Consider the following 23,807-nt stretch of genomic DNA (forward strand, 5'->3'; position numbering starts at 1 on the left):
AAAATACACTAATAGTTTTACAGATGAAGTATTCCAAGTACAGATAATTAGTAATAATATATCTAAGCATTTGCATTGTATAGATTACCCTATACAATTTTTGACTGCTCTTTTTAACGATGATCGTGCTAAATAATAAACGACCTATTGAAGATTTTGTAATGCTACAGGGTGGCCTATCATACATTAAAATACATTCAGATTTTGATTCATAATTCACCTCCTGTAATCATGTAAATATCTCAAGCTTAACAGGAATCCAATGTAGTTAATTTTTATTACACATATATGAAAGGCATTTATTGTAGCAATGAAGATAATCTTAGGTATCTTGCTGTCAATTATTCTTCTAGTAAGAGATTAATTTCTTTGTCAGAGAATGAAGTGATTCAATAGGAAGTAGTTAAGAGTTTGGACTATGACTGGAGAGATGCAGATTTAAGTCCCTACTGAACCTTGGAACTCAGTGGTTGACTTTGTATGAGATAACAAATTGGTTCATACATAACATAAAGCCAACATATATGGGATTAGACTGTATTTGCACAGTAAACCAAAGCAAAAGTAAACACCTTATTGTTGTTTAGAAATATGTATCCGTCAAATCCTACTTAGCAGCCTAACCTACACTGCAACATGTTTTTGTAAGACAAATGAGGGGAAACTGCATGTGGGATATCTACTGCTCTAGCTGATTATACAGGTAGATTCTGTCCCTGATGCTTTCTGCACTATATTTTTAACCAAGTATGTTTTTGCACATAACCTTAACCTAAATGACATATACAAGAAATGATTCCACAACTAGATACCCATTAAGGTTTGTTTTTTGAAGTAGTTCACACTGCTATATTAACACCACATACTAGCTGATGGCTTAATGAATTAACCCCACTATTTGAATTCATAGCACAAAGTGCTCTACAAGGTAGCCAACTATAATTTTATCTACTGTGATGAATGAACCCAGCCACTGAGATTTCCTACATACTATATTATGATTTGTTATCAAGGGTTTACTGAAAAACCATTGGCTGGGTTTGCATGCAAGTTATAGTATAAATTAACAATGTCTGAGTCCATATGTTAACCCCAAAAAAGCATATGGCAGCTTGTGTGACTCTGAATGTAGCATACTAATGATTCTGCTCAGCTTAGAACTGACTTCCTTTCCAAATACCTGCTGTGTAGATTTTGCAGTAGATTAAAAAACAAAAACAAAAGCAACAGTAAATACAGCACTCACTGCAGCATTTTGAATACAAAAACTTTTTATCATTCCAAGTTGGTTAAGTCATGGTGGAACCAGTAATAAGTATAAATAGATCTTGATCAAGGGATGTGTTATCAAAAATATAAGCCACCTAAAGCTCCCAACACAGTATTTTGTTTATCCTCATTAGATTATCTGATTTCATTTTATTTTGTAATAAGCAAGTCATGATTATGTGTAATAATGAATTTTATAAGTAATAATTCTTATTTAATAATTACTTCAATGTATCCACTAACAGTATAAGACCATGCTGTATGAAATTTATCTAATTTAGAATCATTTCTCCTAAAAGAGGAAATAAATGCAGTCATTCTTTTCTAACCTTGCATCCTAAATTGAATCATGGCACCTTACACCTCTCTTCAACCTATTCTGCTTTCAGGTGCAACTTGAAGCAAAATTACAGGAACACAAAAGATCTGAGATTCCAGAAGCTGAAAACCCACGCACCCAGATTCAAAATATAAAACTGATCCATCTCAAAACGATGTTTAAACAGTTCCACAACCTGTGAGTAACTTACAGCATTGAGCATAAGCAGTTAGATTGGCATATAGATCATTGGTTAGTGCGTTGTGCAAATCCAGGCAATGGGGGATTTTAATAAACAATCCGGGGTTCGCATGCTGTGGAAATATAGCCAACGAAAGATGAGCCCAGCTACTAGCAAAAATGCTTTGGCAGAGCGCAATTTCATCCTACTCATTCATCTTTTTACGCGGCCGAAAATTAGGTGCGATGAAACCACAGCGTGCATGAAGATTACTAAATAAATTGTCTTATATTGGTTAATCTAGTTCGGGGCGCAGTAGCGCTATCCCTATCGATCTTTTCCACCCTGAAGAACAACCCTGGCGGAAGCGGATAATGGATCTTAAAGCCTGGAGATCTTTTCATTAGGAAAAGCCGGAGAGAAAGGAGAGGTAAGCGGGCCCACTTCCACAAAGCCACGCCCTCTATTCTCTGGCATCATTCTCGCTCATTCGGAGCCAAACGACATAGCGGTCTGAGCCCGGCTGAGGAAGGCAGGGTGGGCGATGGCTTCTAGCCACGCCCTTTCCCCGCCCCCCTCTCCCTCCTCCCTTAGCTTCTCTGAATTACTTCGACCTCGACCCAGCCCCTTTCCTCCCTCGTGTCGCCCCTCAGAGGCGGGTCCGGCGCCTGCGCACTGTGTCCGAGAGGCCGGGAGGTTGCGGGCGGGTGGAGGAATGTGCGTTACAGTTAAATAGTGGCTACGGCGCCGCAGAAGCGGCGCTTTCTGGGGACCGGATGAAGGACAGGGACTGAGTGAAGCGGGAGGAGCTGCGGCCGGAGGGAGCGCTCGGGCCGGGTCGCAGCTGCAGTTTCGGAGGAGACCCGAGGCGGCCAGGAAAGACAACAGACGGCGGGGCTCCATGGCGCGGCGTGGGTTCCTGAGTGGCCGCGGCGTCGCCAGCTCCACTGCCACAGCTGTGAGCGGCGCTCTCTTCCCCTGAGGAGCGTTCGCTTCGCCTCCTGACGAGGAAAAAGGGTTCGCTCGCCCCATCGGGGTCCTCGGGTTGGACCGAAGAGAGAAGGGGAGCCCGCTGGGGCCTCCCTCGTCGTTCGCTTCCCTTCCACACGGACGGGCGGGCGGGCGTGCCGGGGGCTGGAGTAGGCGGCGGCGGCGTTGGCGTTGTTGTTCCTGCCTCTATGATGAAATTCAAGCCAAACCAGACGCGGACCTACGACCGGGAGGGTTTCAAGAAGCGGGCGGCGTGCTTGTGCTTCCGCAGCGAGAGGGAGGAGGAGGTGAGAGTCGGCTTCTGCAAGGCTGCGGCGTGAGGCGGGGGCGGCTTGGAGGAGAACCAAAGCAGTCGGGGTTACCCCTCGGCTCCTTCTCGGGAGTCGGTGGGGGGGGGGCTGCCGCGCCCAGACCCGCTCGCTCCTTCTTCCCTTTCCTCCGCCGCCGCCGCCGCCGGCCATCAAGTCCGTTCGGCTCCTTTGTGTGCGGTGTCTGCCGGAAGGAATTAGCTTGTCGCCCCCTGGCGAGCCCGTCGGTCCCTGCCCGTCTCCTTCGCAAGATCTTTTCCCTAGACCAGGGGGTCGGCAACCTCGGCTCTTTTATGACTCGTGGACTTCAACTCCCAGAATTCCTGAGCCAGCATAGCTGGCTCAGGAATTCTGGGAGTTGAAGTCCACGAGTCATAAAAGAGCCGAGGTTGCCGACCCCTGCCCTAGACAGCCCAACTCGCCGTTCTGGGACGCAGGGATTGCGGGTCGCCAGTGGGCGTCGGCAGTAGCTCTCCGCGGGCAGCCTTAGTTAGAGGACTCGGGGGCTGTAGCGAGGGCCGGGCGGGGGAGAGCGCTAGGAAAGGCTCCACGTGTGTGTGAGAGAGATTGCTGCAGGACTCAGGGGTCTTCAAACTCGGCCTTTTTATGACTCGTGGACTTCAACTCCCAGAATTCCTCAGCCAGGCATGCTGGCTGAGGAATTCTGGGAGTTGAAGTCCACGAGTCATAAAAGGGCCGAGTTTGAAGACCTCTGCTGCAGGTCATCCACCCCGTGGGCGAGGTTAGAACCAACGTGCTTTCAGCGCTCGCTAGCCGGACTGATCTGGCTGTCTCCGAAATCGGCAAGGGCCCCGAGTTCAACGACCTCTTTAGAGTCGGGCGATCAAGTTGCTTTTGAGACCGCCACAGTTTTTCTAGTTTCAAAGCCCCTTCCCCTCCTCCCTTGACTTCTAAAGCAGACAGGTAGGCGGCAGTAGTGCCTATTTATGCAACTGTAATCCATGAAACTTGCTCCTGGCGATTTTCCTGCCCCATTTTTGTCGTCGTGTCATGTGTTCTGAATGGCCTGTGTTACCTAAGTAACCATTTGCTATTGCCAATAGAAAAAAATAATAATAATAACCGTAACCTAGGGTTGAACTGTGGAGACCTTGGTGATCTCTGAATTTTGTAGTTGGTTGGCACATTTTCATTACCCAGTTAGGTAACATCAACGCACTAGTGGGTAATGAAGCATCTGCAAGCAAACAGCCAAGCCCAAAGAGCACGAAGGATTCCACTATTTCCTATTAAATTAAACCAGGTAGTTCAAAGATAAGAAACTGACTTGAAGCATGATTATATATGAAGTGCTTAAATAAAATATCTGGGTTAAAATCTATGGGTAGATTTGTTTTCATATACATTGAAGTACTATTTGAATCTGAATAATACATAATGCAGTGTAATTTTACTAAATTTTGAAAAGCTGTATTTTGCTTCAAAAGTACAAACACGTACACAAAATTGCTTTGACTATTCTAGTTAGATATACCATAACTGGTTGCAGAAATATGGATGACCATTAGATGGCTGCAGAGTCAGGCTTTTCCATGTTACTTTGATGTCATCTACTGGATGTCAGGATTTTTGCATTCCAGAGATGGTAATCATTCTTGACAATATATCAAACTACTAGAAAGGTTTTAGCACTTCCAAAAACTACCATCATTGACAAAAAAGGTATTGTTATTATTGATATCTGAAGGAACTTTTTAAAAAATCATTAAAGTCTCAATACTTGATTAATTGTTGTTGAATTAACCTTTGTTTTTTGAAGCTAATTATATTTTAAAAAATCAGCTCCATTTCATTAAAACCTAGCTGTCACTTCTCAGGTTTATTCAAAGTGACATAAAAGTCTGAGGATACATTTAAATACAAAGTAATATGCTTTGTGTCCCTTATTTTATCTAAGCCAGGGTTTCCCAACCACCGGTAGATCCATGGACCAGCACCGTCCATAGCATGCCAGAAACTGGGCTGGCCAAATAAGTGTAGCCCTAGCCACAGGATGCAGGCAGCCCTTTCCAGTCCTCAGAAAAACCTCTCTCCATGGAACTGGTCCCTAGTGCTCAAAAGATTGGGGGCCACTGATCTACGTTATGAAACAATTTCAGATAATTTTCTTATAAACATTTGATTCTCTGCTATTTCTAAAGTACAGAATATGAATACCGGTAAATATTTTCTCTGCATCTTTGTTGAGTAGCAGGTGTTATTTGAAGTTGATGAGGGAAGAAAAGACATACTACTATATAATATGGCAGTCACATAGTATTCTTGTCATATAAGCTATAAGAAAATCTACAAAAACAGGCCTAACTGTATCAACTTACTATAATTCCATAATGCACTTAAGTAACCGTCCAGTACTGTTATATCTTACTGGTGAAGAACTTAATATTGCTAGACTTTACTTGTATAAAATAACAAGAATTTAAAGTTGTATGATTATAGTTATATAACTGTTTTATAGGGTTGTTATAGCTTTTCTTGTATGTTTTTCCTCTTTTCCCCCCCACCAATCTTATAGCATGTTAATGGTAGTTATAATGTATCTATTCAGAACCATTTGAACACCTTTCCTAACATATTAATATAGATTATTAAAAAGTAGCTTTTAAAAATTAAGATTTACAATACATTGAAGAAATTCAGTTACAGTATTAGAGAAATTGTTGTGGGGATCATTTAGTTAGAGATATATTCTCATAATTATTGCAGGAGTCTTGAATCCAAAAAGGACTTGGATACATTAGATATTTTTTGATTTATTACCAAACCATCTACTAAGGATGATCATGAAATCCTATTCATATTATATTTTAAATATTTAGAACTTTGCCATCCAAAAAGAATAGATACAGACGTTCTCATAAAAACATTTTATTAGGTTGCCTAAGGAGCTCAGTATATTCTTAATTAAAATAATCTTGTGTAGTTTAGTCTGCAGTGTGGCTGTACATGGGTCAGTGATCCATGCATCACTCCTACCTATTCAATTGAATTCAATTGAAGCATCATTCCTCTCCTCCCCCTGAACGAGTGGAACTTGCTTCAAAAGTATTCCCAGAACCTAAAAATTAAGAATGGCTGCAGCTACTTGTGTTTCATTTAGAAGTCTGACCATGAAATTCACAAAACATTGAGTGATAGAGTTCATCTGTGAAGCCACTGAAGAAGATAGGAAGAAAAATACTGTTAGAAACTAACATACCTGTGTTGTCTTGACAATATGATCTTGCAGAGTTAAACTTCTCAGACAATTTTAAAACTGTAGAGGGAGCTGTTGTATTAAAAGTGAACTACTCAGCAAGTTTTAGTTGCATGTATAAGTTTCAATAATTCACTTTTCAAGGCAAAAAACACCCTAACTCTAAGGCATATCTTACAACTAACTAGTTTTACTTTTCTGAGTATTTTGGCATATCCACTTAATAAATTTTAAAGAAAGAAACAAGAGACTAAGTATTTAGTAAAGATAAAGATCTGGGGATAAGGAAATATTCTATTGTTTTCAGGAATGTAGGAAAAACATCTTATGTCTAATGTTACATTAAAATAAGCAAGTACCGTAATTCTTAAGCAATTCACTTTTCTTTTTAAAAGGATGTTCTGTCTCAGAAAACTTCATTAGGGACTGTTTATTAAATCTATGCCAAATCCTGTGTTCTTTTTCAGTTCTGCCAAATAAGTATGTAGCCATAATGAAAGCAAAAAATGTGTAGGTGTTAAGAAAAATATAAATCAAACTGTTTTGTTACAAAACAAATTAGAAAAATTTGAATCCTTTTTAAGTAACTGTTACATTTTGACTTTCTACACAGCAGTTATAGCATGACAGTATTCTGCCTGTTCATTGTAAGAAACTCCTTGGGATTTTCATTTGACTTCTGCAGAAGTCTAAAACTTACTGTTCCCAATAATGTAGAGGATTATTTCTGAATCTCCAACAGGATTGAAATAATATATATTTTATATAGTAAGGGTATTCTAGTTGACAAGTGTGCTTTCTCACAATGTGAAAATCCCTGTTGTATTGCTCGTGTCCATATTGTAGGATATGTTTCTATAGAGATGAACGTCTTAACATTTTAAATTTAACTTGTGACTGAAACCATGTTATGACAAAACAGACTGTTATGATTCTTTGAACATCATTTAAATTAAATTATAATTCTTTTCAGGAAATGCTATGAATTTCTGTAGTAGTGGAAAAAAGCCTTGCCTTATATTGTGAAAAATCTAGATTATTTAATGGACTTTTGAATAGTGTCTGACCTATCTGGAACGTTGTCATTTTTCTCCTAGTATATGGGCATCATTATGTTTGAATATGATTTTGCCAACTAATAACATAATGCTATGCCAAGCCACCTTTCTTGCTTGGATTGAAATATGAAATACTTTAGTAGTTGATCCATGGAACTGGAAATAGTTGCAATAGTTGTGGGCTTAAAAACTTTTTGTCTAGGCTGCAAATGTCCAGATTAAAATTTTTCATTTTCTCTTTGATATGTATTAATGCCTATAAACTATTTAGATGATCAATAATTATAATAAAAATAAAATGAGAATATTATGTTTGGAGGTTGCACTATATAACCCTTATAGTAGCCAAAGGAACCATTTTTATCAGATTCTGTGGACTGCTAAAACTTTTTTTTATTTCTAGAGTTAATTGAAATAAGCATGTTTAATACTACATTCTTTTCAGAATCTAAAGATAGTGTGTGTTCCATAGGGCTTCATGCATTGCACAAGATACCACATTATGGCTTATCATACTGTGTGGTTCTAATCTGTAATATTTGCTTCATTTGTCTATTCTGTTATAAAATAACTTGGGAGCGTCATGAGAAAAAATATTTTAAATGCAAAAGATGTTTGAGAACAAAAAAAATTGAATACTTAGACATTTCCCCTTCCCACAAAAATAGGCATGTCCAGAACTATGGACTGAACATAGCTTCTTTTGTGTTTTACAGTGCTGTGATTTCTCCCTCAAACTTTGAAAAGTAGTGTGCAAATAATTTGCTGTGGAAGAGCAACAAATGAGTGACTTGAATCCAGGGTTGTGGTGATTATTCGCTCTTAGAAGAATCTTTAGTTTGCTGAGGAGTAAAATTTTGACAAAAGTTTTCATTAGACTTGACTCCAGTGGGACTGTGAGTAACTTTTTAATATTACATATGCACACTGTGCTTTGTTACCACCAGACATTTAAACATGAATATATATCAAAAGATTATAAATAACCAGCAAGTTGCTTAAATGTGTTCCAAGACATTCATTCAAATAGGATTATTCCTACATATATGTGGAATCAATTCAGGCACCTTTTTTGCTTGTAGTTTTGACATCCAGTTTTATGTAGTTCTAAGATAGCCAAGGCATCTTTTGAAAGATATGTAATTCACTATTCAAACTATTTTGATTAAAAGTATAGTCTAAATAAAAAAAAAAGTATAGTCTAAATCAGGGGTGTTAAACTGCCGGCCCACAGGCCGGTTTCATCATACCGAAGCCGTCCACCCCATTGCCAGCAATGCAAAAAGAGTCGCAATATGTCACGACATGTCACGTGATGTGGCGGGTTTGACACCCGTGGTCTAAACAAAAAAATTCCTGTCCTATTTGGCATAACAAGACAATTATATTCCAAATTACAGGTAGTTATAGTTATAACATGTTTGCATTAGCAAACCCTACCTCAGGTGTTCTGAATATTCATTTTAAAAAAGATTTTTAAAAACTGGAATAAGTTCAAGGAAAAACAACATGAATAATAAAGGTCTGGTAACTAAATTTTGTGAGGAGGGAAAGAAAATGGAGTACGTTTTTTCTTGAGAAAAGAAAACTTCAACAGTATATATTCAAGTGTATACAATCCAAGGTATGTAAAAGGGCACCATATTGATTCACAATAAAAACAGTTCAGAAATAGAACCAGATCCCAAAGAAAGTAAGGAATTCTCCTGTATTAGATAGGTTCAAGAGAAGCCGGATAATCATTTCTTGTGTATGCTTTAAATTGGATTTCCACACTGAGCAAAAAAGCTTCAGTAGCTTAAAAGGTTCCTTTCAGTTCTTAATTTATAAGAATTCCATGATAAATTAATGCTTTGATCTTTAAGGCTGCTCATGTTTTGAAAATAATTTTGACTATAGGAATGCAAATTAATCTTATGTAAAATTCTTAATATAAGTAATTTCTTTCACTGCTTACATTTTTTCCATTATGCTAGTGGCAGTTACTGAAAACAGTGCCGTGTATTGGTAGTTCATGAATTTGACTCTTATATAATAGTACAAAGTTGTATTTTCAAGCTTCAGGCAAGCCAAACAATGACTCCTTCCTTGTATTAGTAATTGGGATCGCTGATCACAAGCTGAACAATATAAATGCTGAATGAAACATTTTCATTAAGCTGGATTATTTCATTCGGAAAAATAATCAGATTCATTATTGTTGGTGGTTACTCAGATGAATATAAAAACATGTTTTCCTTCATTTGGGGGAAAACAAGTTTCATCTGATGAAAAAACATGTTTTCTGATATACCTATAAAAATTCTGTTGGTTGGGAGAAAAATAAACTTAATGTACCTAAAATTGAAGAAATAAGACAGTAGAAGTCTAAAAATTATAAAGTATACCTGGCTGTGACCACAGTATCTAAATGTGAGTGCCCTTCATAAGCACTAACATTTATAATCATGAAGAAAATATACTATGACTAAGTTTTTCAACAGATTAACCAGTTTATTCTAAAACCTTCTTGGCTATATACCTAAAAGCTACTTCAGTCTAAGAAAAATGTTTAATTTGTGCTGCTATTTGAGAAGAAATAGAAAATAAATCATACACTGATTATTTTTAAAAAAGATCCAGTCCAAATTGAAACATGGCTCAATTCATTTACATCAGTTGATACTTTCTACCTTTATTTCCCATTGGTCTTATACAAGATCTATCTAACAATAGTTAAAAGATTTCCATGGATATAATTTGTTGTTAAGGTGGTTAAAGTTATAAGTTGTAAGAGAATATAATGTAAGAATCATAGCTCATGTGAGAAGAAGAAACTTATTTGGCAGAAAAGAGATTATTAATGGTGCAAACCAATTTTCTACAGCCTAGTATCATGAAATTGCTGAAGTAGCAATCCCTAGATTTCCCTATCAACATGGCTAGAGAATTTTGACATACTGTCCTGGTACATTAGGAAAGAGCCAAACTGACATAGGTAAGAGAGCATAGTTGAAACAATGAATTTTTTGTGGCTTGACAGCCTATGTAAACATGTAAATACTTGAATTCTTAAGAGTTTATATTTCATCTTCATAAATGTTAATTTAAAATATGTTCTTTTGTCTAGTAAAATGTTATTTTATACTGCTTTGATCTTACAAAAATTCCCATCAGATTTTAAATTTAAAACATCAGTTTTAGAAACATTTTCTTGATTTAATAAGTTATGATCATCTGACCCCAGCTCTCTTTCTAGAAACAGAATCATCCTCGTGATTGCCGGTACAGTGAAGAAAGTTTACCCTCTGCCCTTCTTACAGCTGTGTGGATGGATTGCTAATGCTTTCCTACACTATGTAGCAGCCCCATGGCCCTAATGTTAAAGAGAAGCTAGAACATTTGGTGACCTGCTTTAATTGCATGTAAAATACAAAATTAGAATCATGGAATTATAAGGAACATTCTAATCCAGCTTTCTGCCCAAGGCAGGGATCTTCAACACATATGCCCTTTGTTTGGTGGATATGATGGAGAATCCGTTACTCAGGAGGATTTCCTCTGATACTTGAAATTAACACAGATTTGGTTCCCTTAGTTCTTGGGAATTGGATGAGTAGGACTTAGTTTATTTAGACCTATCAGCTTTTGATTCACTAGCTTTGATGTCCTTGCAGACTATCCAATTAAGGCTTGGAATGCTGTATTAACAGTAGTTTTACTTATGTTCACAAAATGGAGTTAGGGGACAACAAACACTGTGGTCAGTAGTGCTCCATAGATTTTTCTCTATAAGAACTAATCACTTCTTTGCTTTTCAGATAAGACAAAGTAGTGCGAATAATGAAAATATTGCAGGGCAGAAGTATAGAGTGAAGTAACCCCCAAATACTAGTATATACTATTCTACTCTTGCTTGAGGATGGGACTTTGTTTTGTTCTGGAAAATATAGTTGACTTTAAAAAAAAATCTGAATTCATAGTTTAGGAATACATCTGATATTGTTCCCTATTTTTTTAGGTAGAAATGATACCATGAAATTTGTCTGCTTAATTATATTTAATGCATTAGAGTTGGAAACAAATATGCAAGCTCATAGTGTGCCTATTGCAGTGCACTTATATGAAGTGCTATTCTTAAACATCCAAAGTTTACCTAATTGCATAATCTCACCGTTAGACTAACATTAACTGGTATCAAAATCTTATCTAGTAGTGAAAATAGGGGTATGCGCTTCTTTGTATTAAAAGCAAAAAAGAGGCATGAGTGCCCATATTATACCTGTCAATCATCTCTTTAAAGAAACTACTTTTTTCTTGGCTCACACAGTGTAACTACTTTAGCTTATAAAAATATGAATATGAGTTAAGGAGTCTTAACAACATACTTCCGCCTATTCCAAGGCACTTCATCATACCCTGTTGGCACTTCTTTACTCAGATTGGATGACAGGGGATGCTATAGCATGTAAGCCCAGGGAAAAAATACAGCTTTTCTTTTTTTAAAAAGTGTTCATAGTTGTACATAGCCATGTCCAAGTTGAAGTATGTTTTAAAGCTTAATTACAAAACATAGCATATCCCTAACTGAATATTTGTATTGATTTTCTGTCTAGTCCCACAGCTTCGGAATGAACCAAAGAATTTTTTTTAGGTAGTCAGTGACAAGAATGTTCCATGACCATGATATTCAATCCACAAGAAATAGTCAAGTCCAGCACATAGATTGAAGACCTGAGTCTAACAAGAGATCAGAGTGTACAGTAAAGGAGTCTAGGCAAACTGCTTCAGGATATCATATATTAAATTAATCTGGTGTAATTTTCAATAACTTGGCTAATTTCCAGTGATTGCTTTTGCTCTGGACAACTGAGCTCTAATGTTCTAATTTCTAGCTCTCTGTGTGTGTGGGTTTTTGTGGGGGGGGACACATTCATGGACTTGCTTTTAGGATCAGAAGCTGAATGGAAGAGCTGCAAGAGATTAAAAATTATCCAAGCTCCATTCTAGCATTTAAGTCTCAAAGGAACAGAAGTTCACAGGTTTAAGTTCTCAGGGACTACCACAAAGAAGAGTCAGTCAAGGTATTCTCCAAAGCACCTGAAAGCAGGACAAGAAGCAACGGATGGAAACTAGTCAAGGAGAGAAGCAACCTAGAACTAAGGAGAAACTTCCTGACAGTTAGAACAATTAACCAGTGGAACAACCTGCCTCCAGAGGTGGTGAATGCTCCAACACTGGAGGTTTTTAAGAAGAGACTGGACAGCCATTTGCCTGAAATGGTATAGGGTTTCCTGCCTGAGCAGGGGGTTGGACTAGATGACCTCCAAGGTCCCTTCCAACTTTTTATTATTATTATTATTATTATTATTATTATTATTATTATTATTATTATTAGTTGTTGTCTTATTTTCTAATATCTTCTAATAGAAATCTTCTAATTTGTCAATGACAATGTTAGGTTTAATTCCAAGTTGTGGATTGCAACCATTAAAGCCTTCAGTTGTTGAAAATTATACCTAGCCACCAAAGGTACTTCCTATCTTATTATTAAGATACACTATAGTCTGTTTGAGGAGGCTATCATTGCAAGACCTACTTATTGCGGGAATTTCTTCATCATTATTTCTAAAATTGGAATATACTCAAGAGTTACAATTAGTTTTTGCTAGGTTTTTTTTCAAGAAGTATCAAAGCATGTCTCTTTAACTTGGCCTTTAAATTACTTTCTTTGCTTTATTATTTTCTGATAGTATTAGGGTTACTATATTAATTAGTTATTTTATTCATAGGTGCTATTAGTAAGCAGTAGCCGGAACCCAGATCAGTGGATTGTTCCAGGTGGAGGAATGGAACCTGAAGAAGAACCAGGTGGTGCTGCTGTCAGAGAAGTTTATGAAGAGGTAAAATGATTCAGAATTCCCAGTTTGAGATAATTTGTGGCTGTTTTTTTTCCCCAGGATCTTTATTACTAATTCATTCCTTCTGGTATATAAGGTAGAAAGAACTCATGTTTCAGATACATCTAGAAAGAATCATACTTACATCCTTTTTCCAGTCCATAAGTGTAAAACTGTTACATGCTAGACTCATCTGAATGAAAATACTACATTGCTACCAGATGTATAATATTCATTTATGATAGTGCCAGTGGGTTTTGCAAGATACAGAAATCAAAGTGTTTTTTCTCAGTAATATGATTCTTATCAAGTATTTTCTTGAAGAACAAAACTGGTTGCTATTTAAGTGTGCTAAATTTCTTTAAACTTTCATCTGCCTTATTAGTTACATTTTCCTGCATGCAAGTCCTATGAAAATAAGGAAACAGGAACCTTTGTTAGAAGGTTTTGTATCTAAATTGAACCTAACTACTAGAATTACGAAATGAGGGTGGTTTCCCTCCCCACAATTACATCCCTCCTAGAAGTTATATTGTAAGAATACAAGGATTGTCTATATTTTTTTATTTTTATTTTAAAAAAAGTCTGATTGCCTTATTTCTTGCAGGCTGGAGTAAAAGGAAAACTTGGCAGATTGTTGGGAATATTTGAGGTGAGCCTTTTAAATTTTTCTTGGCAACATATTATAGAAAATTAGTGTGTAGTTTATTTATTTATTTATTGTATTAGATTTATATAGCACCCTTCTCCCAAAGGACTCGGGGCAGTGTAAAGGGCAGTTAAAACATGGCATACAAAATTAAAAATAAATTAAATTTAGCCCCAAACCAAGTAAATCAAATTCTAAAATTTAAAATCCCAATCCCTCAGTCCAGGCCGGCAAGCTCGAATAACCAGGTTTTCAGTTGTACTTATTAGGGGCAGAAGGAAACACATCTAAAATTACTTGAATGAAGAATTGATAATTTAAATAGTTGGACTTCTTAAAAATCAGATTTAGCAATGGAACAATATACTACAAAAATAAGAAAATATCTAGTATTTATCGGATACTACTTTCTCCAGTTTACAAAGTTGTTATTTTTGAAATTCATTTAGGCTGAAATCATTACTATCTCCACTGAAAAGCAATGAGAATGTTTAAAGAAAGCACTTCTATAAACATTTGGGTAAAGCAGACATAGCTATTAGAAGATTTGCAGTCCAAGGTTGTCCATGCTTGTATGCATCCATGGCTGCTTTGCTTTGCTGGCAGTCCCAGTGGAAGTGTCTGGTATAGACATACACGCCCACAAAAGAGGACAGCTTTCAAAACAGAATAAAGTTGCTTTAAAACTTCAAGGAAAGGGATTTTTGCATTTGTGAAGAGTTTTGCTGTAAAAACAACAGAGATAATTAACTTTTGTGCAATTGCTGGACATAGCATATTCTGTTAAATCCCGTAGACCACTATTTGCAAATTCAATAAAAGCCAGTAGATAAAGCAGAACCATATTTGTAGCATTTATATTTCTCTTTCCAAGCATACAAGGAAAACTAATATTACTTTTAGAATTGCAGACTCATTCTAGTCTTTTATAATATTATACATTTTGCTTTTTTCTAGTTTTTTACCTTGTTTCTATAATGACTGTTAGCCATTAACATCAATCATTTCGACTATATTTTGTTGCACTGTATGTACATTCTCATCACATTATTTCCTTTGGGATTAGGGTGAGCAGTATTACTTAAAGGGGCAGAGTTGGAGGAAGAAATAGCAAAATAATTTGAAGATCTAACATAAAAGAACACAAAAATAGTTAAATCCAGATTGCACTTACAATATTCACCTCTCCATATGTTTTTATCTTTACAAGTTATCTTTGTTTCTATATCGCTACAATGTTTCATACATTTTTTTTGTTCTCTTTCTGAAAATCTCATTAACTCCGTACAACCATGACTTTCTCAGTCCCCTTCCTCTCAGTTCCTTCACCCTCAATTATAGATTTCTTTGGTCTTCACTTCTTAATCATTCCATCTGTGTGATCAAGCTACAGGTAGTCCTCAACTTACAACAGTTCTTTTAATGATTGTTCAAATTTACAATGGCACTAAAAATGTGACTTATGACCATTTTTCAAAGTTACAACCTTTGCAGCATCCCCATGATCGTGTTATCAAAATTCAGATGTTTGGCTACTGGTTCATATTTATGACTGTTGCAGTATCCCAGGATCATATGATCCCCTTTTGCAACCCTCTGACAAGCAAAGTCAATAGGGAAGCCAGATTCACTTAACAACTTGGTTACTAATTTATCAACTGCGGTGATTAACTTAATTGTAGCAAGGAAGGTCGTAAAAGGGGTCAAAATTCACTTAACAAGTGTGTCACTTAACAACACAATTTGGGCTCAATTGTGGTTGTAAGTCAAAGACTACCTGTATATCAACATACTTCTTTCATTCTGGTCACACACTTTTATATTTAGAGCATTGACTTTGCTCTTATTTTTGACCTATGTTTTCCTTGTTTCACTATATATTCTGCTTAAGTAATTCATTTCCACAGTATTCAGCTTTTATGTTTCTTTAGCTACACTGTTCTCTCTTCCAGATAACAAAGTGGACAAAAATATCCTGTTGTACTGTATATACCAGTTTTCCTACTTCTGCTTCTTTTGACATATTCATTCCTTGCATCAAATCACATAATATCTATTACCTTTCTACCAACATTTATGTTAAATGCTGTATTCATGTACTCAGCCAATACACTTCTAACCTCACAAGCATTTTTATTGACTTATTAAAGTTTCAAGTTCTAATCACACATCCATGTCTTACTCCCTGCCACGCCTATTTATTTTATTATATGCTCATATTCATACAATTCTTGTTACCTTTTCAAGAACAAATATATGAATGCACATCATATGCCCAATATAAAGTTTCAGTACACTGGTCCAATGTTGTTTATTCTCCCCTATTTTACCCTTTCAGCCAGAATTCTGTCAGGCACACTTGACAAACTAATTTTACTGTAGTTTTTGGATTAGGATTTTTTACTTTTCTTTTTGGAAGAATGCCATTCTTTCTCATCACACAATTATCAGACAAGGAATATTTTTCACAACCTAATAAACAAGTAACACAGCTATTCTATAAGCAAAAATCATTACATATTTTAAATTTTTATATTACACTATATTTACAACCTTACAATATTTAGACAGTCTCACAGTATTTGACATATTTTTCTGAACATTAACATTAATAGCATTTATTTCCATTCCATTATATCTACCATTTCCTATATATATATAAAATTCATTTCAATATTTCTCAGTTCCTTTTTATCTTAATATTTCATCTCTCTTATTTTTTTGTACATAGAGATTTGTTTTCTTTATACAGGACAAACTTTCAGTAGCCATTCTTTCACTTTAGGTTTTTTTTTTCATTTCTTCCTATGAGTTTTTTTTCTCCAAATGTCTGTGCCACATTCAACCTTTTCCCTAAGCAAATATCCCAAAAAATCCTCATTCTCTTTTATTGTAAGGCCTCTAAATCGCCCATTTTAATACTTTTGTCTTGTCCACTCACTTAAGTCATCTAATTAAACTCCCCATCACCCTATTATATTCACTTAGAACAGTGAATAACCAGTGGAACAGTTTGCCTTCAGAAATCATGGTGCTGCATCACTGGAGGTTCTTAAGAAGAGACTGGACGGTCACTTGTGTGAGATGGTATAGATGCTCCTGCTTGAGCGGCGGGCTGGACTAGAAGACCACTAAGGTCCCTTCCAGCCCATCAATGTTGTAGTAATTATTAGGCCTGTCTTTAATCATACTGGTGCAACATGCAGCACTCATTACTAAAATTAAAAACATCACACAATTTTGGCACATTTTGGTAATATGCAACAAGTTCAGCCCCAATTCAGTTGTATCCCAAGCATGCTCATATTGTTCTATGAAAGCTTGGATTCCTAATCATATCAAAACTGCATCCTACCAACTAAAAGCTACATATTATACAGTATCCTGATACAAATTCAGAATAATGTTGCTTTTTTAGAATTATGCTAACTCATGAATGTCAACCACCCTGAGTACTGTTTACTATGGAGAAATGAGATGTAAATAATGTTAATACATCTGATATTGCAAATGTAAATTAAACGTATTTCTGTTATCTTTTTCATACTAAAGCAGAATCAAGACCGGAAGCATAGGACTTACGTTTATGTTCTCATAGTGACTGAAATCCTGGAAGACTGGGAAGATTCAGTAAATATAGGCAAGACTTTTTCTGCCTTATATATGCTAAACGTTTAAAACAAAAGTGTTTTTAGAATGTTACATTTAGGAAATGTTATTTTTAGGAAATGTTCGCTCAAGTTGCAATACCATGTCATTTAAGTTGTAAACATACTTTCAGAGTGTGTATGTGTGTGTATGTGGAGTACACAGGTATGTTACTGACAAGGGAGCAAATCAACAACCTAAATCATGCAGCCCAAATGCTTAGTTTTTCACATTGTCTGTTTATAACTCCAAATGTTAAAGATCCTTATTCATTAAGATGCTAAGATATACAGAAACATTTCATATACAGAGATGAAGATTTTGCCAGCTTGCAAGCAATAACCTTGATTCTCACAATTAAGCTTTTCTTAAATATATTAAAATTTAAAATTTTAAAGTAAAAAATACTTCTATTTAAAAAGTATAGCAAAATACTGTGAAAAAGTTCTTGTTTACGTTTTGTAAAACTTACAAGTTATCCAGGTTTATAGGCAAACAATAAGTTGACCAAATTTGCTGATGATACTAAGTTGTTTTAAAGGGGGCATTATGTTACCGGAAGTACTCTGAAGGATTTTCCCAAATGTATTGAATGGGTCTCACATAGATAATTGTGCTGACTTGCAAAATATGGGCATAAAAATTCACTAGAATCATAAGGAAAAATAGAACATTGAAAGAGGTTTAGAAAAACTCAGAAAAGTGTGTGTTTTGACAGAGGGTCAAAAAAAACTTGAAAACACTGATCAAGTTTTCTTAGAATTTTGTAGATTATATATTTTTTCAGGCTTTTTCTTATTGATTATACATTTAAGAGCTGTGTGTGTGTGTGTGTGTGTGTGTGTGTGTGTAAATATAAATAAAATATATATTTCTGCTAGGTGCTTCTTAAATAGAATGTAATAAATATATATAGTAAATACATAGCAAATCCTAACCATATGGTTAGGATTTATTGTATAGGTAGTCCTTGAGAAAGGCAAGCCACTTAATGACTATTCAAAATTACGACCATCACCCCCAACCTACTTAAAACCTTGTTTCAAAGATAAGGGCTACAGTGCTCCCACATCATTTGTCCTTATAACAGACCATGGGGATGCTGTAGTGCTCCCCTGCCTCTCTCATTGAAGCAGCTGCCATTTTCAGCACCCCAACAATTCCTTGTGCAAATGACAGCTGCTTTCAGAGCTTTCTGTCCCATCAGCTGGCCAGTAGGAGGTTCAACACCTCTCCTGCCTTTTGCAAGGTTTTAGGAAGCCAGCTTCTGTGAGCATAGACGGCAGCTTCTGGATGAGCTTCTCAAAACCTTTCCCTTGGTTTAACCCCCTTCCTCCCCCAGAAAGCCATAGTTCTTCAATAAAGAAAACAAAAGCTGGGAGGAAGCAGTTGTCGATCTTTCTTTGCCTCCCCAAAATTAGGTGCAAAACTAAACTCCCTGCCTCTGCTGTCCAATCTCTATCCCTTTTTAAAAAAACCTTATCTTGACTCCATGGTAAAGAATAGAAGAACAGAAGCAAGCAAGAAAAAAATCTTTCTGCAACTTTTCCCCTTGAACTGGAAAATCCCCAAAATTTAGACAACTAGAGACTTGTGCAACAAAGCGGAGGATGCTGGGTCTTTGCAGGCTTTAACTGTCCACCTGTAGAATCCAGCTAGGACTTCTTAAAGGCTAGACCAGGTGTAGGCAACCTTGGCTTTTGTATGACTTGGTGGACTTCCAATTTCCAGAATTCCTGAGTCAGTATGGCTGGTTCAGGAATTCTGGGTATTGAAGTCCACAAGTCATAAAAGAGCCAAGGTTGCCTACACCTCGGCAAGACCGTAGACTGCCTCTGTAGGCAATCAGGCAAACAGCTAAAACTTGCAAAGGCCCAGCATCCTCCATTTTGTTGCACAGGTCTTAAGACATTTAAGTGAATTTTGCCCCATTTTATGATTTTGTCAGAGTCACTGCAGTTCTTAAGTTAGTAACACAGTTGTTAAGTGAATCTGGCTTCCCCATTGACTTTTATTAGGAATTGCAAAAGGTGATCACATGACCCGGGGACACTGCATTGGTCATAAATATGAGTCAATTGCCAAGTCTGAATTTTGATCATGTGACCATGGGGATGTTGCAACAGTCTTAAGTGTGAAAAACAGCACTCATTTTTTCAATGTTGTCATAACTTTGATCACTAAATGAACTGTTGCAAGCTGAGGACTACCTGTATGATTAGGTCTTGCCCAGATGTATTTTAAGAATACATCTGAAATTTCTGGAGTGTTTTAACTCATATTTTTATATGCAACTTGTTAAATAATGAAATGAAGGAACTTCAGAAGTTTACTTAATGAATTTCTACACCACCTATCTCACCTAAATGACTTAGGTTATAATACTAGTGGTAAGTTTCAAACAAGTTGAACCTTAAAATATTATCTTTCTATCCTCACAGGAAGGAAGAGAGAATGGTTTAAAGTTGAGGATGCAATCAAGGTCCTTCAGTGTCATAAGCCTGTACATGCAGAGTATTTGGAAAAATTGAAACTTGGGTGTCCATCTACCAATGGAAACCCTGTAGTTTCTTCCCACCCTGATAATAGTTCTCTCTATGTTACTTCAGCACAAACCTCTGGGCTACCATCTACTATAAGATAAATTCTGAGTTACTTTTTCATGTTCTTCCATCACAAGTGGAAATGTATTAGTGATCCTGTGCTGTGTGTATTGTAACCAAAATCTTGGAGTCCGTGAATACTTTATGTTCAGTCTTTTTTCTTTACTTTTTAGCAATGTGTTTTGGCAAATCAAAGCCATACAGGGATTTTTAAAGATGCCTTAAATGGTCTTTTTCATTTTTAAACATAGTACCTAATTCAAAGAGTGAATTTGAAACTTGACATTTGACTTAATTCAGTTTCTTAAACTTTCTCAAATAATTATATTGCTTTATCCCATTCATTGTTGTTTCCCAAGGTCAAAATTAAATTAGTTGGAGGAGTTAAGGCATGAAACCAACAAAGTGCCTTCAGTGTTAAGCTTCCTCCTTTAAATTGTTTCTAATGCTGTTTTAACTTTTATTGGTTCTTCATATTGCTCGTTAAGGATTTTGGTTAAATTTGGCAGATACCACAAAATGCCATTTTTTTCACTTTTGCTACTTATTGCCAAACTTTCTTTGCAGTTCCAGTGGGTTTAATTAATTACTGGATACCATTCCAACTTTTTTCAGTCATTTTATACATTATATAAATCGTATTATTTGGAAGATCTGTTTGGGAGGGTTAAAGGGGCAAGCAGGCCATATCAAAACATTGAAATGTTTTCATATCTGCCACTAAAGCATGCATGTTTTACTCTAAACAGTAACAAGTTGTAATTTCACAATTTTTTTTAAAGCATCTACACTAAATTTCCATTTTTCTGTAAAGACAGAGTTTTGGTTGAGGTAAACTACTTCCGTTGTAAAAATTTCTTGTTTCTCATTCTTCATATGTAATATAAATTAACTGTAAATAATTCAACAGATGTAAAGTGTAAAGTGGAAAGTAAATGTAATGTAAATACTATTGTTCACCCATTTGGGTTGCCACCTATAACTTTCATGTCTTAATAGTGACACAGCAAGCCGGAATTTCAATAGCTCAATTTCTTTAATATATCTTCAGATTTTTCTGTAATTTTATTACACAGCTATTAAAGGGATAAGTTATGCCTAAAAACAGGTGGGGACTACACACTATGTAATGCTGCTATGAAATAACCACTTACTGTTGCAATTTTTTAAAAAATAACTTTCTCTAGTAAGATGAAAATAATAATGTGCCATATGGATGAATTTAAATAAGGAACATCTGTAAAATATAAGAACAGTTGTGAGTTTTCATTTAAGAATCTAAATAGTAGTAATAGAGGATTGATACGAAGTTCTGCCATAGGTTAAGAACCTTGAAATTTTAGTAACTTAGATGATGGTGGGAATCATAGGCCACAATCAGTTTTAAAGAGCCCCATGTAAAGTCAAAATGAGAATGCAGACTTAATACAAAAACCTTGTGTTAACTGGAATGGGGAAGTGATTAGTTATAAGTAATGTACAATCCTAACCTGGCTGTTCAGACCCACATTTCTATTTATTATTCAGTAGTTTATTGACCATATGGTTGAAAAAGTGAGAAAATGTCTCACATTATCATAGTGATGAACAGAATAGCAAACCAAATCTGTAATTCTTAACAGCTTCATCTCAACATTTTTGAAATATAATCTAAGCTAATAGAAACCGCCCATTAGTGATGCATGGTTATTTTGCTTTCTATTGTTACATACTATGTAAAAATGTACAGTTTATGCTAACTAAATCAAAGGTGATTGCTTATAAATACTTCAGGCTGCCGTGCCACATAGTTACACTGATGTACAGATCTCTTTAGCCTATGCAATTTAAAATAATTATACCCTCCTCAGTTTTCCGATATCTCTCTTGCAACATGATACACAGGATAAGAAATTTCCATTGTTCAATTTCCTGAATTTACAAGTTCATTGAATAAAGTTAACATTCTTTAAATCTATAATTTGCAGGCTGTGCAGTGCTTTGAAATTGATTTAGGAAAAATATATAGTTGCCAGACAAGCGTTCAGCTTACGTTCTAAACTGAATCCAAAGTAACCCTTAACTGTACTAATTTGCAGGTATAGGCAGGGCAATAGGTATGTCAGATATAACAGCAAAGACCTCTGGCCAAGATAAAACCTTTTATAACTAATAAAAAGAGCATGGTTTTCTATAAATTGTCAAAGTATTGAAATATTGTAGAACTAGGATGTAGAACAAAACTTGTTCTTTAGTGAGGAATGGAAATTGATTTGGATTTTCATGTACAAAAGTTTGTTATAGAGAACAAGTAGTTGGGAACAGGTCTTATAAGAATCAAAAAATTAAAATTTTGTGTTTACTGCAAGCTACCAAAGCTATTAAAATGTTTGAAACAATTGTTCAATGTGCTCCTGAAAGTGTACATACACACAGAGAAAACACTAGAATTCAAGTTGTAAACTTTTTGAGCTGAGCATGACTTTCTTTTAAAGACTGATGTAAGAATTTTGACCTTTTTATATCTGAAAGAAACCTCAAATAAAAAATAAAGACTTTCCAAAGACTGCTGTTCCTTTTTACGAAGTTTAGTGTCATGATTAAGCAGTGCTTATCTGATCTAAAATCCGCAAATACTAAATTCTAATCCAATTCTCATCTACCGAAAGTGCTTCTCATTATAAACTTTGCAGGGGGAGAGCCCAGTTTGATCTATGCATACAAAGTATCAGGCGCCTGGTAACCACTTTTTCAATGACTGGTATGTTTTATTAAAAGGCATAAGTTTTCATGAGCTGCAGTTCATCTCACCAAGTGCCCTTAGAAGGAGTATAACAATCTTTGTAGTGTAGTATGTAGAAAAATATTCTTTGCTTTCTGTCCTTTAGGAATGATGCCCTGTTGTTTGCACTTGCTTAAAAATATGCCATTTTCTTGTTGAGAGCTGGAAAATCTACTACCAGATCAGATACCCAAACTTTGTTGTTGCTATTTTAGCTAAAAAAAATCCTATACTTCTAGTTATGTACCGCACATTAATATTCTGTATTGCTTACAGAATGTCCAAGGCTTAGTATACAGCACTTGCAGTTTGATCAAATAAAGATGATTGATCTGGAGAGCTATGCTGATTAATAATCTACAGTAGTAGACATGTCAAACTCGTGACGTTGCACAATGTATTGGGACAGTTTTGCCATTGCCGGCAATGGGGTGGGCATGGCTTCCGCATGACGTGTCCGGCCCATAGGCTGGCAGTTTGACACTTCTGATCTACAGGGTCAATGAGGTAATGTTTGGAATTTGATTCAAAATAGGCCTTTGACAATCTGCACTCAGACAAACGGGCACAGGAGCCTAAAAAACATTTGCCCTATACCAGCACAAAGGAGGAGACCCATTCAGATCATCTGCCTCATGTTGCTGATTTGTCTCATTGTGGACTTCTAGTATTCATCCACAGTCTTGTCTCCTCACCCTCACCACAAAATGGCAGGAGGAAGCATAAAAGTCAAAATCACTGCAAAAATGAGACAGGACAGTAAGTTCAAGCAACATTGTAGGGATGCAACAATCTCTACAATGACAACTGAATTGGGCACAGTCTTCATGTCTTGAATGTGAAAACTGCAGACAGTGCTGTGAGTCTGTTATCATTCACATCAGCTATAGTAGTTCCTACTAGTATACCAGAAGTACATACAATA

At 36.2% G+C, this 23,807-nt stretch overlaps 1 protein-coding gene across 9 annotated transcripts; it reads left to right on the plus strand.

The window, feature by feature from the left end:
- The first annotated feature begins 1,970 nt into the window (after window positions 1-1,970).
- Window positions 1,971-22,681, plus strand: NUDT4 (nudix hydrolase 4). Of its 9 annotated transcripts, none has more exons than XM_081331388.1 (7): window positions 1,976-3,046; window positions 8,059-8,238; window positions 10,209-10,319; window positions 13,114-13,224; window positions 13,829-13,873; window positions 17,423-17,510; window positions 19,960-22,681. In XM_081331388.1, exons 4-7 carry the CDS (start codon window positions 13,171-13,173, stop codon window positions 20,160-20,162), a joined length of 390 nt encoding a protein of 129 aa, XP_081187514.1. In that variant the 5' UTR covers window positions 1,976-3,046; window positions 8,059-8,238; window positions 10,209-10,319; window positions 13,114-13,170; the 3' UTR covers window positions 20,163-22,681. The 9 variants fall into 9 exon arrangements, with proteins under 9 accessions (XP_081187511.1, XP_081187510.1, XP_081187514.1 ...); XM_081331389.1 differs by lacking the exon at window positions 1,976-3,046 and adding an exon at window positions 3,803-3,991; XM_081331391.1 differs by lacking the exon at window positions 10,209-10,319 and having other exon boundaries at window positions 17,426-17,510.
- The last annotated feature ends 1,126 nt before the right edge of the window (window positions 22,682-23,807 follow it).

Source organism: Vipera berus, assembly GCF_964194415.1.
Source record: "Vipera berus genome assembly, chromosome: 6".
Taxonomy (NCBI): Eukaryota; Metazoa; Chordata; class Lepidosauria; order Squamata; family Viperidae; genus Vipera; species Vipera berus.

What these genes read in the sequence shown, in the direction of transcription:
- NUDT4 (XM_081331384.1), top strand. Translation starts at nt 2,948, where the DNA reads ATGATGAAATTCAAGCCAAACCAGACGCGGACCTACGACCGGGAGGGT. An exon ending in TCAGAGAAGTTTATGAAGAG is followed by an intron (nt 13,225 to 13,828) that starts GTAAAATGATTC and finishes TATTTCTTGCAG; the next exon opens with GCTGGAGTAAAAGGAAAACT. An exon ending in GATTGTTGGGAATATTTGAG is followed by an intron (nt 13,874 to 17,422) that starts GTGAGCCTTTTA and finishes TTCATACTAAAG; the next exon opens with CAGAATCAAGACCGGAAGCA.